This window comes from Gadus macrocephalus, chromosome 13 (genome assembly GCF_031168955.1).
Source record: "Gadus macrocephalus chromosome 13, ASM3116895v1".
Taxonomy (NCBI): Eukaryota; Metazoa; Chordata; class Actinopteri; order Gadiformes; family Gadidae; genus Gadus; species Gadus macrocephalus.
In genome coordinates, this window is record NC_082394.1 from 22,076,843 (window position 1) to 22,093,567 (window position 16,725).

Sequence of the window (16,725 nt, forward strand, 5' to 3'; positions counted from 1 at the left end):
GTTTCAATATCCTAGTCTACTAGCCTATTTGGACATAGGCTGGTCTATCCTTTTAAGAACAATTTAGACATCTGTATTTTGATAAGATGTATCTTATTCGTAAATGTATCATAATAAAACCACGGGACATGACATCCGAACCAGCAACTGCTTCGTTGCCTGAATGAATCACCTGACTGGTTCCGGCTTGGTTCGTGGTCCAATCAAGTGTTTCACTGGCAATGCGCCAATGAATCGTCTCGTATCTGACAGGTGACAGGTTGACACTTATGAATTTGAGCGTCATAAACCCTTTATAAACGCTCGAAACAATGGACAATATGTGGGTTGTTGTAATAGCGCCTACACCGTTGCTGTGGAGTTGTTCGAGTTGTTGGAATTGTTGGAATCGTTGGTATCGCATTTGTATTGGATTTTTGTCTGATAATTATGGAGCCAGCCAGGAAGAGAGGTCGTACTAACATGTGGGAACACTTTGATCTGATCGCACCTGATAAGGTAGGTGTGCTAGCTGTTTAATACTATATATGGTTTAATATGAAACATAGGAAAATATATGTACATATACAACAGTAACTTCCTGACAGTAATAGACCATATGTATGTGCAGACCATAGCTATATAGCCAATATATAGGCCAAGGCAATATAGCTATGTTCTATGTCAAGCCTATATAAGGTAGCTATAGGTATAGGTGTTTACACTCAAATTGCATTTTTATTTGCTAATGGCTTTCTCTACAGGTCCGGTGCTTGGTGTGTTCAACTGAGCTGAAGTATCATGGGAATACTTCCTCCATGATTAGGCACTTCACTGCCAAGCATGGAGCTACTAACCAGGGTAACTCACCTCAAGGTAGGCTTTATGTATTACAATATTTTTAAATAGATACACTACACAATACTATGATTTAACTGTATTCCATTAATCCTTATTTTGTTTTATTAATTTTCTTTTTATTTCTTCATTTGTCTTAGTGGACCGGAAGCAACAGCTGGATGAGGCTCTGGTGAACATGGTGGTGAAGGACTCACAGCCTTTTTCCATCGTTGAGGACGGTGGATTCAAGGCATTTGTGGCATTGCTGGATCCAACCTACACCATGCCATCCAGAAAGGCTGTGAAGAACATGGTTTTCCGGAAGTACGAGGAGGAGAAGACCAAGGCCAAAGCTGCCATGCAGAAGGTACAGGCTGTGAGTCTGACTTCAGACATGTGGACCTCCATTAATATGGAGGCATACCTAGCAGTCACCTGCCATTATGTCGATGACACTTCGAAGCTGGCCACAGTGCTTTTGGGAGTGCTGCCTTTCCCCGAGACTCATACGGCTGTGAACATTTCTGCAGCAATGAGGTCTCTCATGGAGGAATGGGACATTGAGAGTAAAGTGGTTTCGATTGTGACGGATGCAGGAGCCAACATGATTGCCTGTGTCAGAATGTTGAATTTGAGACATGCACTTTGTTTTGCTTTTATTTAGTGGTGAAGAAGTCCAATGATGCTACACCAGGTCTAGAAGACCTACGCACAAGGGCACGCAAAGTTGTCACCTTTTTCAGAACGAGCACTACAGCAAAGGAGAAGCTGAAAGAAGTGCAGGAGCAACTGAACAGGCCAGTGATGAAGCTCATCCAAGAAGTGGACACATGCTGGAACAGCACCTTCCTTATGCTCCAGCGCCTCTTCCAGGAGAGACAGGCAGTAGGGGCAGCTCTCGCTACACTGACGACAGATGTGACACCCATGTCCTCTGAGGATTATGAAGCAACGGCTGCGTGCCTACATCTGCTTGCCCCCTTCAACCAGGCAACCGTTGAACTTTCAGAGGAGAAAAGAGTGTCAGGGTCCAAGGTCATTCCAATGACCAAAATGTTAAATATATATCTGCATGGGGAGATGCAGAAAACAAGGCACCCCACAGCAAAACTGTTGGGACAGAACCTCCTATCATTTATGCAAAAACAAATTGAAACTGCAGAGACCCAGACAGCCCTGACACTGGCAACACTTCTGGATCCCAGATACAAGACGATGGGATTCAATAATCAAATACAGGCGCAGGCATCAGTGAAAAGACTGACGGCACAATGCACACTTTTAATGAGGGACACAGTGGACACACCACCTGACACACCGACAGAGGAACATCCCTCCACATCGGCCCAAGCAGCAACAGCGAATGTGGAAAATCCTCCTTCAACAGGTAATTATATAGTTATTTGATGTTGGACAAAGTAAGTACAAGTAAAAATAGATTCAAATTGAAACTTTTCTGTACTGATGATTAATTTCATGTTTGTCTTTCAGTGATAAACCTGTGGGAAAGCCTCGACAGAGATGCCTCCCAGGCAAAAAAGGGGAGGAACGCAACAGCAGATGCAACAGTCGAGGTGCAGCGCTTTTTGACGGATCCACTCATATCAAGATGTGAATATCCACTGAAGTACTGGCGGGAACATCAAAATGTGTACACACATTTATTCAAGCTGGCGAACAAATTTTTATGTACGCCAGCATCCTCGGTACCATCGGAGCGAATTTTCTCAAAATGTGGAGAAATTGTGAGCAAGAAGAGAAACCGGCTCAACCCTAAAACTGTGGAAAAAATAAAGTTCCTAAATAAAAATCTTTGAATGTTCCATAATCACCCCGTATTTCCATCATTACCTCCTGTCATAGTTTCACAAGCACATCCAACCTATGCCATCTTTTCCCAGCCCATTCTCCTCAGTAACACAAGCACAATAGGCCTACACACATTCATCAATCTTATTTTTTATAAGTTTAGAAGTTTATTGAGCAGGGACAAATTCATTGTTTCATATAAAATAGATGCCATGCATGCAGGTTTAATTTGCAACCCATGTCACCCATACTGTTGCACTTTACTTTACTGTTGCACCTTGTGACCACTGATTGTACTTCTGCTGCTATGTGTGTGTGTGTGTGTGTGTGTGTGTGTGTGTGTGTGTGTGTGTGTGTGTGTGTGTGTGAGTGAGAGATTATTGTCAATGTCTTATTTAAATGTTTTTTTTAACTGCACATTGGAGACTGGCCAAACGCAATTTCAAACTTCTGTGCTAACCCTGTTACATAGATTTTTGACAATAAAGTACACTTGACACTTGACTTGACACTTGATGTCCCTGGTTTTCTAAATATAACATGATATTCAGTCTTAGTGTAAGTGTGTACCAACTCATTTTCCGTGTTTCGGTGGAGAAGCTTTGAGCAAAAAAAGGGCAGACTAAAGCAGCTTGCTTCAGAGCGAAAAAAATCACGTGACATGTGACGTCCGAAGCAGCAACTGATTCGTTGCCTGAATGAATCACTTGACTGATCCGCGGCTCGGTGGAGAAGCTTTGAGCAAAAAAAAAGAAACCGACTCAATCCATAAGGCAGCCTACCTCAATACAAATCTTTGAGTGTCTAACCCCATCCCACATAATCACCCCCTAGAGTTACTCAAGCACACCCAACCAACCTTGCCCGAAGCCAGCTGGTCACCGCCTAATTATTTAATGAAAAAAAAAACACAATCGATGCTACAATCGTTTACGGGAGTTGTGCATATGTGACCGTGGCAAGAATTTGTTGAATGTCGACAACGCCACCTAGGGGAGGGGATACCCCAGGACCAGAACTGTGCTAGCTAACATGTGCTATAGCCACCCCCGAGGGTGCCATGCCGTAATTCCGACGCCTCATTGTTCCGACGTCTCAATGTTCCGAAATATTTCCCATTAGATCGACATGCCACTATTCCGACGGTTCAATGTTCCGAAAACGAAACCCATTGGTCCGAAGGTCCGTTAGTCCGACTTTTCGAAAAGTAGGCGCATTAGGCCGACGGTTCAATATGCCGAATAGGAAAAATAGTTGTATACCTCGCTCGCTCCCTCTCCCTCTCTCTCTCACTTTCACTCTCTCTCTGTCTCCAAAATACAACCTAGGCCTACATATCACGTTCACGATGAATTTTGGAGGGCAAAAAGACAACGCTTCACTTCATTTCGACACGGTGTTGCAGCACCATGGACAGAGAGCGGTGGTCTAATTCTCAACACGGGCACGAACACACACACACACACACACAGAGTGAGAGTGAGAGAGAGAGAGGGAGCGAGCGAGGTATAAAACTCTTTTTCCTATTCGGCATATTGAACCGTCGGCCTAATGCGCCTCCTTTTTGAAAAGTCGGACTAACGGACCTTCGGACCAATGGGTTTCGTTTTTGGAACATTGAACCGTCGGAATAGTGGCATGTCGATCTAATGGGAAATATTTCGGAACATTGAGACGTCGGAACAATGAGGCGTCGGAATTACGGGCAGGCCCCCCCCCTGAGACGCTACAAAAGCTTTAGGCAATACAAGTTCGTACAATCTGGGCCAGAGACTTGAGTTCAAGTGAATATAATTTTATTAGAATTGCTGGATACTAATTACATGTCTGGTCACCACCTGGGACACACAAGATAGTACACAATAAATCTAGCAGACTGGACGAATAAACTAAATGAAAAGAAATGAAAATAACCGACAAATTAAACAAACAAAAGCATAAAGCAGCATGCAGGGCAAGCGGGGACGATGGGCAGCACACCACTGCGTAGCCTTAGCCTATGAAACAAAGAAAATGATAAACCGTGCATGCAGGTCAAGCAGAGAAGATGGGCAGCACACCACTGCGTAGCCTGAGCCTATAAAGCAAAGAAAACAATAGATTGCGCATGCAGGTCAAGCAGAGCCAGGAGACGCACAACACTGCATAACCACATTAGCACAAACAATAAGCAGCATGCCATGCAGGGCAGACGGGCAGCACACCACTGCGTAGCCGAATACACATAAAACAAAGAAAACAATGAAATGCGCATGCAGGTCGTCATGCATGTGAGACTGAATTTGTGGCGCAACAGAACAGCAGCCCTTCGGTGACGTCGGGGTTATTGGCCACGATCCACTTCAAGGCATGGGGCCGATGAATGCCTCAGTTTGGAACAGCCGGTCATGGAGAGCGAGGTCGCAGCTCATCTACGGCTAACAGCACAACCGGAGAAGAGATAGCCTTTAGTTTACATACGTTGACTGACGAGAATAGTAAATTAATAGCAGCCTACCTCCAGGTGATCCCAAACCAGCACCTAATTTGTAAGCCACGCTATGCGAAGCAGCCAACTTCCAGCCTACGACACCGAGTAATGGATGCCCCGGAAGCAAAACAACGGGTAGGACATATCCCTCCCGATGACGTCCACCGACCTTATATTAAAATAAAGTCTGCCCCCCTAATCAGGATGGCTATGGCTCGGCCAATCATACCCCGAGACCGGCCAGAGGTAGCTCAACCTGCCACATTCTACCCCCCCCTTTTTGAGTCGTCGCCCCGACGACTACCTGTGAGACAGAATGTCAGCCAACTTGAACACCGTCTCACGGGCTGGCTAACGCTACCCATGCATAATCAAGGTACCTAACCTTCAGGACCTTTCACGGCTGGCCTTGGAAGGTGGTAAATGTTGGAGTGCTGACCGGCCCTGGAACGCCCCGTCTGCCGCCGGACCGGCAGGGAAAAACTTAGCGTTTCACCGGAGAAGTCAAACAGCTCCCGGGGTGGGCTACCATACTGAACTGAGCCATGTTCCGAAAGTGGCATGTTCTGTAATGGTGTTGGCTCAAGGGGCCCCGAGGAACTTGAGCCAGCATGACAAGGCTCGACTGGGGCTGGGCAAGAGACAATGAGCCATAAGTCCTCCTCCCCAGGAGGATCGTCAGCCGCTATGGCCGAGGTGGATTGGGTTGGGACCTGAGGTGGTTCCACAGTGGAGCTTGGGGGGACTTGGCTCTTTAACATATCACGGTGGACATTTCTTGTCTTATGCAAGTTGTCCACTGGAGCGATGGTGTACACAGACCCCTGTCCCATAGGTACTGTAAGCACCTGATGAACCACTGGACTCCAAAGATCCTGGATCTTGTGTCGTCCTCTAGCACTGTGGTCCCGAAGGTATACCAACTGGCCCACCTGCAGAGGTGCCTCATGAACCCTTTGGTCATGTCGCTCTTTCCGGCGACCAGCAGCTGCTACTAAGTAGGGCTGCAACAACGAATCGATAAAATCGATAAAAATCGATTACTAAATGCGTTGGCAACGAATTTGGTCGTCGATTCATTGCGTTGCGCGATTAATAAGTTACTCATAGGCGCAGCACTGTTTACAGCCAGCCGCCGACAGGTTGGTTCATGGTTCATGCACGCGCACAGCGAGCTTTAGTGTGAGTGACCACAGCTTGTATTTTGGTCATATCTTAAATCTGGACTGTAGGCCTACATAAAAGTGTTGTACCTTCACTGTCTTTGGGTTAAAAAAAACTCCTTCAACTCAGTATCCGTCTAGTCCAACCAAAAACTCTGTCAGCTGCTGCTGCTGCAGACGTTGTGCAGACAGGCTCGGAGTCGGCACCACGTGCATCAAAAGTCATTCAAAGCAGCGGTAGTAATCACACAACCGGACGGTGTAGAAAGTCCCGTCAGTTAAAAATAGTAATGCAGTTTTTAAATCCATGTTAAAATCTGCAGGATAGAGAGCTAGTTAGCTTAAAAAAAAAACTGACCAATGGTCACACACAGTGTCAAATGTGATGTGTTCAGGTCGGCTCAGTAATATGATTGATGCGTTCAAATGCAACAGAATAAAAAAAATAATAATTGAGATTTTGGTGAAAACTTGTTTTCCCAGTAATATAAATAGATAGTAAAGATAGAATTATGACCTGTTTAATGTCCTATCTTGAACTATCATCATCTTATCAGCAATTAAAGCAATATTACAAGTTCTATTTCAAGGAGTCTCGAAAATGGTATCAATAGGTTTGACCGGTTAACCATGGACATCCTTTATATACGTATAAAAGTATATCATACATTGTATGTTTTTTTTGTGTTATCCCAGTTATGTTTTTTTAATTGTTTTTATTATTTAATATTACTTTTAATAGTTCTGGGACGTTGGAGCAATAACCTGGTGTTTTTACACTTCAGTCTGCACTGTGAATTTGAAGTAATGTTCAGTTTTTGAATAAAGATGCGGCAATTAAATTATTATTATTTTTTTATCCGATTCATCGATTAATCGAAAAAATAATCGACAGATTAATCGATTATTCAAATAATCGTTAGTTGCAGCCCTACTACTAAGCGCTGATGTGCCCCCTCAAAAGCCAACCTGAGCCGTGTTTGGTGCTCCACAACCCAGTCCTGCACAGTTCCCGGTACTGGTTCCTGGACACGTCCCAAGAGGAAGTCTATTGGGAGCGTTGGTTCTCGACCAAACATTAAGAAAAAGGGGGATTCTCCCGTGGCTTGGTGAGGAGTGGTGTTGTAACAGTACACAACCTGTGGGAGGCAACAAGTCCAGTCTTGTTCTATTTCATGTAGGCTACGCCGTCTAGGCTTCGCCTTATGGGCTTGTCCCGTGCGCGCGCCTGCGCGCGCTGAAAATTCAAACTATGCACCTATCAGCGTGGGCACCGCCCACATTTCCCACGGTATCGTGTCTATATAACGCGGTGTATACCGTCGCTCATCCTCCCTTTTCTTTCAGCACTTGTGCTTATCAGCGAGAAATTGAGAACTACAATTAAGAAGATGAGAACTTCAACACGGATCTCCCAAGCCGGTGGCAGCGGCTCGGGCGAGGCCGCGGACAAACGGCCCTTTTCAGGGCCACCTGAGAGCGCTCCTAGAGCTAGGTCCTTTTCAGGACTCCTATGCGCCTCCTGTCCCGCCTCCCTGGCACCGGGTGACGGGCACATGGCGTGCTTTTGGTGCCTCGGCACCGACCACGCCGCGGCTGCTATGGCGGCCCCCGTCTCCTGTGTCGCCTGCCGGGAGCTGCCTGAAGAGGGGATCCTCTCCAGGCATCTCTTCTTTTCCCCTGCGGTGGAAATGGCTGACGCCATCGACCTGTTCGGACCTGACGTCGACGATGGCATCATCGACGCCTCCCTGGACGACGTCTTCGGCGACTCGGCGTCCGGTTTTTCCCGCTCTCGGGTTACAACCGCCACCGTCATACAACACGAGGGTCCGCGCCGGATGACCGATCTCTTCCGGGAGATCATGGGTGAGGCGGCGGCCATCAAAGGGATTCCCATGCCGGTCCCGCCTCTCGCCCCCGTATCTGACGATATGCAGGGCGAGTGCTTTCGCACCCCATCTTTTTCCCGGCGGGTTACCCAGTGCCCCTTGTTCCCGCCTTTGCAGCACTTGTTTATTGCTGCCGGTGAGGACCCTTCGACCCCGAAGGCTCCGGTAAGATCCTACACGGATTTCACCAACGTGGAGGGGTGGGCCGATACTCAGGCGAGGGGGATCCCTCGCCTGGAGCCTCCCCTGGCAGCGCTTCTCTGTCCGGGCGCCGGGCTCCTTAACGAAAAGCCGCTGCCCCCCGACCGCCTCCAGAAGCAGATTGTCGGCCTAACGGACAGGGTGTTCGTTTGTGCCTCTCAATCCGCGGCGGCGGTCAACAACATCGCCCTGCTCTCCTCTGCCATGGTCTCCTTGTCGGCTGACAGGGAGGCCTACGGCCCGGAGGAAGCCGCGAGATGGCTGGCGGTTTCCCGCTTTTCCAGCGCCATCCTCCAGCTATGCCAGCCGATAGCCGTTTCGGCCGGCCAGCATATGGCGTGGGCTACCATGATTCAAAGGGTCATATGGCTCTCCCACACTGCGGTGCCGGAACGAGAGCGGGCCAGCCTCGTCCAGGGTCCACTAGCGCCGGATGGCCTATTTGGTCCCAGGTTCTCCGAGGTGCTCGCGCACCAGCAGTCAGTCCGTGAGAATCGTTCCCGGTTCGGGACGATTCTCACGGGCTCCTCCCGCCAGCAGGCTGAGAGGAAGCGCGGTCTAGGCCGGTCCCAGCGTTCCATGGGACCGCCTCCGACTCCAGCCCCGGTGCAGCAGCCGCAGCCGCCGCGCACGGGGAGAGCAGCAGCGCCACGGACCGGGAAGTTCCGGACGCTTGCTCCTACTTTTTCTTTCCCTATTAAAGAAAAGAGTAAAGACCGTTCGGCCGAACGGCAGTACATGGTACCTAAAGAGCGATATTCCCCAGGCCACCTGCGTCCTACGCTTGTGGTGCGCTCCTCCATGTTGCCTATTTCCCCCTCTCAGCCCGGTGGCTGTAGGGTGACGGTCGGACGGCGTGTTCACATGGCCTCTGGTTCACCTGCTTCTAAGAAGCAGCGTCCCTTGGAGCCTCATGGACGGATCAGAGACTCGTTGCACGAGCCCGTGGATACGGCCGCTTGTACCGGTCTCCTGGTTCCCCACATTATAGGTGAGGAGATGGGTCCGCGCGCTGTGGCTACAGCCTGCGGACAGCGCATGCGCACAGGTGCTGCGGCCGGACGGCTCGCTCCCTGTTCAGCGGGCACGAGCGCGACGTCTAGACAGCTCGTTGTTTTTACAGCTGCTAGTTCTGGTACGTCTCCTACGCTCGCTGAGCCTCCTCCCTTTCGTGGGAAGACCCCCTTGGTTCACACGCAGTGTGGAGGCGGTAGGGGCAGAGGAATACGGGTTATTCCTGGACGGTCTTCCTCAGCTGTCGGCTCGCCCTCTCTCCAACCGCTATGCGTGTTGGCAAGAGCGGTGCGTTCTGCCAACGTGGTTGGACACCACGTTGAGATGGGGCCATCCCATACAGTTCAAGCGTCGTCCCCCACCCTTTATGGGGTTGGTGGAGACCACGCTACGGGACCCGGCTGCGAGCACGGCTCTGGCAGCAGAGGTGGCACGTCTCTTGGTAAAGGGGGCCATCACTGTCGTTCCCCCCCACGAGTCTCACCTAGGTTTTTATTCCCGCTACTTCCTGGTTTCCAAGAAGTCAGGGGAAATGAGACCTATTCTGGATCTTCGCGTGTTCAACAGATTCGTTGCCACGAGGAAGTTCAGAATGCTCACGGTCGGAGCATTGTTCCGGTGTGTGAGAGAGGGCGATTGGTTCACATCCCTGGATCTCAAGGATGCTTACTTCCACGTCCCTGTTCGGCAGGCGCACAGGAAGTTTCTCCGCTTTGCCTTTATGGGGATGGCGTACGAGTACCAGTGTCTGCCGTTCGGCTATTCCCTGGCTCCGCGCACCTTCTCGAAGTGTGTGGAGACGGCGTTGGAACCGCTCAGACGTCAGGGAAAGAGGATTCTCTTCTACCTAGACGATCTGCTTATTCTGAGCAACTCAGAAGAGACCGCGAGAAGGGACACCATGTTGGTGATAAACCATCTCTCCTTCCTGGGTTTTGCCATCAACTGGGAGAAGAGCTCCCCGCTCCCCAGCCGGCAGACAGTCTACTTGGGGCTTTGCCTAGACTCAGCCACCATGATTGCGATGCTTTCGCCTCCTCGGCGAGACGCCATCCTGTCGGCGCTCTCCCGTTTTCACGTTCGCAGAAACGTGACCGCACTGTCCACCATGCGCCTGTTGGGGCTGATGGCAGCTGCCCACCCCGTGGTCCCCCTGGGTCTGCTTTTTATGCGCAGACTCCAGCGGTGGTTTGCTCGCCAACGGTTGGACCCCAGGCGACACAAGCTCAGGGTGCTCCTCGTCCCCCGTTCGGTGTCGCCAGACCTGGAATATTGGAAAGGACCCTCCGCCCTTCTCAAGGGTGTTCCCCTGGGCAGGGTGGCGTCCTACGTAGTGGTCTTCACGGACGCCTCGTTGACGGGTTGGGGAGGAACGTGCCTCTCTCACTCGGTCGGAGACGAGTGGCGCACGCCCCCTACAGCACACATAAATGTGTTGGAGCTCGACGCTGTGAGGAAAGTGCTGTTGCATTTCTTTCACCTGGTGCGCGGCCGCCACGTTCTGATCAGGACAGACAGCGTGTCGGCGGCGGCGTAGGCCTACATCAACAGACAGGGGGGAGTCCGCTCCCCTGCTCTCCACCGAAAGGCGGTCGAGCTCTGGCTTTGGGCTCATCAGTATCTCCGCAGTCTGAGAGCCCTGCATATCGCGGGCGCCCAGAACTTTGGGGCGGACCTCATGTCTCGAGGCGGTCCCCGCCGAGACGAGTGGCGGTTACATCCCGACATTGTCAGACTGATCTGGCAGAGGTTCGGGACAGTGCAGGTGGACCTCTTCGCGTCCCGGGAGAACACGCACTGCAGGTGGTGGTTCTCCCTCAGCCCTCGGGATCTTCCCCCGTTGGGGGTAGATGCGTTGGCACACACACCTTGGCCGCGGGCTCTCTTGTATGCGTTTCCCCCGCTCCAGCTGATCCTTCCTCTTCTGGAACGGGTCAGACAGGAGAGACTGTCCCTGATATTAGTGGCCCCGGAGAACCGTTCAGCTCTGTGGTTTCCAGAGCTGGCCGTGCTCTCGCGGTCGGCGCCTTGGCCAGTACCATTCAGGCCGGATGCGCTTTCACAGGCCCACGGGACGGTGCACCACCCGCCCGATGTCTCGGGACGGCTGTTGGTTTGGCTCCTGAGAGGTTGATCCTGCAGGGCAAAGGTTTGCCTGAGACGGTTATCAACACTATTCAGAGTGCTCGTGCGCCTTCTACTTCTTCCCTCTATGCGGCGAAGTGGTGCGCCTTCTCTAATTGGTGTGAGACGAACCACGCTGTCCCATCTCAATGCGAGGTGGGAAGCGTGCTTTCGTTTCTGCAAAACTTATTGGAAAAAGGTTTGGCCTTCTCCACTATCAAGGTCTATGCGGCAGCCGTTTCGGCTGGCCATGCAGGCTGTGATGGTGGACCGATCTTCAGCCATCCACTGGTCAAGAGATTCTTGCGTGGGGCTAGACGGGTTAGGCCTGTTTCACGCGTGCTTACACCACGCTGGGATCTCCCCACCGTGTTGCGCGGATTGTCCAGGGATCCTTTCGAGCCTCTCTCTCAGGCCCCTTTGGATGCCCTGTCATTTAAGACGGCGCTCTTGTTGGCCTTGGTTTCTGCCAAGCGGGCCGGTGAGCTAACCGCTCTGTCTGTCAGCCCGAGTTGCTTGTTGCTAAACGAGGACAGCTCCTTCGCGTTGCTCAGACCTAATCCTGCGTTCCTCCCGAAGAACATTAATAGTTATTTTCGGTCGAGGGATATTGTGCTTAAGGCTTTTCACCCCCCGCCTCATTCTAGTGAGGCGGAGGCGGAGTTGCATCTCCTGTGCCCGGTTCGGGCGTTGGCTATGTACGTGAATCGCTCGGCAGCGTTCCGCTCCACACAACAGTTGTTTGTGTGTTATAGCGACGCTAGCAGGGGCCGCGCTCTCTCTAAGCAGCGGTTTTCTCGCTGGGTATGTGAGGGTGTTCGCCTAGCCTACTCTCGGCAGGGCTTGGCGCCACCGTTGGGCGTTAAAGCTCACTCCACACGGAGCGTGGCCGCTTCAACGGCTCTACTCAAGGGCGTTTCGGTGGAAGACATCTGCGCGGCTGCGTCTTGGTCTTCCCCCGGCCCCTTTGTCCGTTTTTACATGTTAGACATGTCCAGGGGCTCACTCGGCAACTCTGTGCTAGAGTCCGGGACCCCTTTTACGGCTTAAGAATATAGACATGTTCTTTAAAGCGTCGTGGTTGGATTTCCTCTCGCCGGCTGGCGAGTTGGACTTGATTACCAGTCTTACTCTCCCACCTTTTTTCAAATGAAAAACAGGCTAGGGGGTTTTCTATTGGCTCGCCAATTGTCTGGTGGTTTTGTTTACCAGTATGGCACTCCCGCCGTTTTCTTCAAATAAGAAACGGCCGAGAGAGTCCCATTATTGGAGAGCCGAATTCCGTAGCTCCGCCCCCGGTGGTAGCGGACCTAATGGAAACCTAGTTGCTCTGGTTTTTCTTTTCCTTTCATGGGTTCCATGAAGCACGGAATAGAGCCGGAGTCTTTACAGACTCACTTTTTTCTCCCTTGATCATTGCCTTGCTTGATCTAGGAGGAATTAGTTTTTTATAAAGCTGTTGTGTTTTACACTTCCTTGGCTTTTTGAGTCTTAATGTGTTCTGGTGACTTAGGTCTTTTTGACTGGGGTCCAGCAGGAGTACATTGATCGGGCTCCGCTCGCAGCTTCACCTTAGCCCATAAGGCGAAGCCTAGACGGCGTAGCCTACATGAAATAGAACGATAGTTATGTTATTATAACTCTAGTTCTATGATTGTAGGCGTAGCCGTCTAGTTTCCCACCTGCTGTTCCCTCCAATTGCTGAAAGAAAAGCTTGGAGGATGAGCGACGGTATACACCGCGTTATATAGACACGATACCGTGGGAAATGTGGGCGGTGCCCACGCTGATAGGTGCATAGTTTGAATTTTCAGCGCGCGCAGGCGCGCGCACGGGACAAGCCCATAAGGCGAAGCCTAGACGGCTACGCCTACAATCATAGAACTAGAGTTATAATAACATAACTATCGTTTTCGTGTTGCTGGTAAAGTACGTAAGAGATTGTGCAGGGTCCTATTAAATCGCTCGCACTGCCCATTACCCGCTGGATGATATGGCGTAGTGCGAGACTTCCCCACACCATATAGGGAGCAGAGCTGCTGGATCAGGTTGCTTTCAAAGCACCTACCTTGATCCGAGTGAATACGGCTAGGGACACCAAACCTGTAAAACCACTCATTCAAAAGCACCCGGGCAACTGTGGCCGCTCGCTGGTCCCGTGTAGGGATAGCCTGCATGTATTAGCTAAACACATCCATTATAACCAGCACATTTTCGACCCCATTCTGTGCTGGCTCCAACTGGGTGAAATCAATAGCCACAATTTCATTGGGCCTAGATGCCAGCAAATGGCCCATGAAGCTATGGGGAACCGGTGCAGGGTCTTTGGCGATTTGACAACGGTCACATTCTCGACACCACTGTTTGACATCTGCATACAGACCAAAAACAGCGGCGGCGTACAAGCTCAGTGGTGCGCTCTGCCCCCTGGTGGCCATGGTCCTGATGCAGCAGTTTCAAGACTTCTTGTCTGAGGGCTGCAGGCAGGAGGAGCTGTAACGTTTCCTCCCCCCCATCGGGACGGAAAACCCGACGATGTAATAACCCTTCCTTTTCCACCAATCGATCCCAGTAGCGCAGGAAACCCAGAGCTGGTTTAGAGACACAATGTCGCTCCTTGGTGGTCCACCTGTCTTATCCAGAAGGCCAAAACTTCTTTCAAAGAAGGATCGTTGGCCTGCATGTAGCGGATGTCAGAGGGGGAGTGACCTGGGAGGACTGATATTATTGACCGTGTTGCCAACACCACAGGGTTTGGTGCAGAAGCCTGCTGCAGGCGGACTGGGACCAAAGTTCCAGGGAGAGCCGACCCACCCAAGTTCGCGCTGGACAGGTACTGCCTTGACAGGGCATCAGCATTTTTATTGCTGCGGCCAGAGCGATACTTGATCTCAAAATCAAAAGACGCCAGCTGGGCTGCCCATCTATGTTCAGTGGCCCCCAGCTTAGCAGACTGGAGGTAGCTGAGGGGATTGTTGTCAGTGAATACCACACATTTGTGCCCCAGCAGATATTCCCTGAATTTCTCAGCCATGGCCCACTTGAGGGCAAGAAATTCCAACTTCATTGAACTGTAGTTGTCCATATTGCGCTCAGTGGGCCGTAGACCCCGGCTTGAGTAAGCAACTGTTACGTATTTTGAGAATCTAAGCTACCCACACATAGACCCAATGAAGCAACCAAACATATAAGCCGTAAATACTATACATAGCCACAAGGGGAGCAAGACCTAATTGAAGGCTGCTCCACCACAGAAGGCATCACCTATTGTTGGATGAAGAAGCCGAAGCCATTCCGGCACCCCGGCCACGCCCACTAGGCCACGCCCACTTGACGGTCTCTACCTGTGCACTAGAGGTGGAGAGCGTCAGAGATTTTCAGCGACACCCGCGAAGGGTCACGGGCCTCCTCTGCCCGTGGCCCGTAGTAGCTAGAGTTATTATCTCTCACACGTGTTCAACACGACTCCTAGACTTTCGTTCCATAGTCAGTTACCATGCCGAAACATGCAGACTCTAACAATAAACTGAGTTAAAAGCAATTCCAGATTTGAACCCTTTCCTTGAAGAACTACGTAATAATTTGGTGACCCTGGCGTTCTTGGAAAGGTTCTACCGAGACTAACCACGCGGTCGTCGAGATGCAATACAAGCTGGATGCAGGCGCCATTGAAAGGTAAACAGAGCCTGTTGTCAATGACCAAAATCTGTAATAGTTAGAATAGTAACATTCAGGCAAATAGCTTGTACTGCCTCCGTCTGGCTGCGGGGTCTCGTGGTCTCGGATTGTAATTCATAACAGCCGGTTACTTGGACGGCCTCATATTCGCTAACAGATTAAATTAAATAATTATATTAAAGGAACAAAGGGCTAGGAGTGTGTTTTTATGGGTTTGTCGATAGACTGTATCCAATCCCGTCTAGATCTAATGTTTGTACCGCGTGGGAGAAAAAATACCTGTGGTTTTTGTGTTGTATGAAGAATGTACGGATGTTAAGCCAGTACAAAAGATATTATTTATAACCGACCACAAAACGTTTGAGCCATTACGGTGGGGTGAAAAAGGTCAAATATTAACGTTAATCTAGTTTATATAACCGGTGGCTTGGCTTTGTTTGCTGTGGAGTTTGAATGGGTTTGATTCCTCCCGGACCATGTGAAAATCGAATGTGCAATTTCGTATAGTGTATAACGCAGCCGTAGAGGCAAACTTACGCAGTTTTAAACCAACTGTTTTGTATGCATCACTAACCCGCCGTGGAGACAAACTAGCAGAAATCTCATACTTCTTATAGAGATCCAATACAGTGCGTTTGACCAGTGCTATCTGGGTCGAACCAAACCAGTTTGAATCTACCGCGGACGTGGGGTGTAACACGTGGGGTTGGATTTAAAGAGACAACGCGTCTTGGTGACGTGGGTTTCCTTTGTCCAGACGTCCGCCATCTTGGGCAGAGACCAAGAGCAGCGGGGAGCCCAACTACAGTGTTACATTCTCTCCCTCTCTCTCTCTCTCTCTCTCTCTCTCTCCATCCCTTCCCCCCTCTCTCTATCCATCCCTCTCCCCCCCTCTCTCTCTCCATCCCTCCCCCCCTCTCTCTCTCTCTCTCTCCATCCCCCCCCCTCTCTCTCTCCATCCCTCCCCCCACTCCCCCCTCTCTCTCCATCCCTCTCCCCCCTCTCTCTCTCCCCCCCTCTCCCCCCTCTCTCTATCCATCCCTCTCCCCCCCTCTCTCTTTCCATCCCTCCCCTCCCTCCCACTCTCTCTCCCTCCCTCCACCTCTCTCTCCCCCCTCCCCTCCCTCCCTCTCCCCCTCCCTCCCTATTCTGCAAGTCGGTAGGGACTGCAATGGTAAGTCTTTTGTTAAGACTGCTTGATCTCTGACCTAGGCAATAGCAGATCTCTCTCGCTCTCTCTCTCTCCCTCTCTCTCTCTCCCTCGCTCTCTCGCTCTCTCTCCCTCGCTCTCTCGCTCTCTCTCCCTCACACTCTCTCTCTCTCTCTAGCTCACACTCTCTCTCTCTCTCTCTAGCTCACTCTCTATCTCTCTCTCTAGCTCACACTCTCCCTAGCTCACACTCTCTCTCTCTCTCTCTCTCTAGAGATGTTCTCTCTATCTCTCTCCAAGCACACACTTATTGAAGGCAACAAGTATAATATTGACCTGGGTGCTCCTGGCTGTTTTGGAAAAGCAATGGTAGCCTGCACAAAGGGACCCCCGGGGTTGGTTGGT

General features: G+C 50.7%; 1 protein-coding gene across 1 annotated transcript; it reads left to right on the forward strand.

Annotated features, from left to right (window-relative positions):
* The first annotated feature begins 1,015 nt into the window (after window positions 1-1,015).
* Window positions 1,016-12,698, forward strand: LOC132471017 (uncharacterized). The gene is made up of 2 exons (XM_060069981.1): window positions 1,016-1,385; window positions 10,915-12,698. Exons 1-2 carry the CDS (start codon window positions 1,016-1,018, stop codon window positions 12,540-12,542), a joined length of 1,998 nt encoding a protein of 665 aa, XP_059925964.1. The 3' UTR covers window positions 12,543-12,698.
* The last annotated feature ends 4,027 nt before the right edge of the window (window positions 12,699-16,725 follow it).

What these genes read in the sequence shown, in the direction of transcription:
- LOC132471017 (XM_060069981.1), top strand. Translation starts at nt 1,016, where the DNA reads ATGGTGGTGAAGGACTCACAGCCTTTTTCCATCGTTGAGGACGGTGGA. An exon ending in GGAGGAATGGGACATTGAGA is followed by an intron (nt 1,386 to 10,914) that starts GTAAAGTGGTTT and finishes TAGGCCTACATC; the next exon opens with AACAGACAGGGGGGAGTCCG.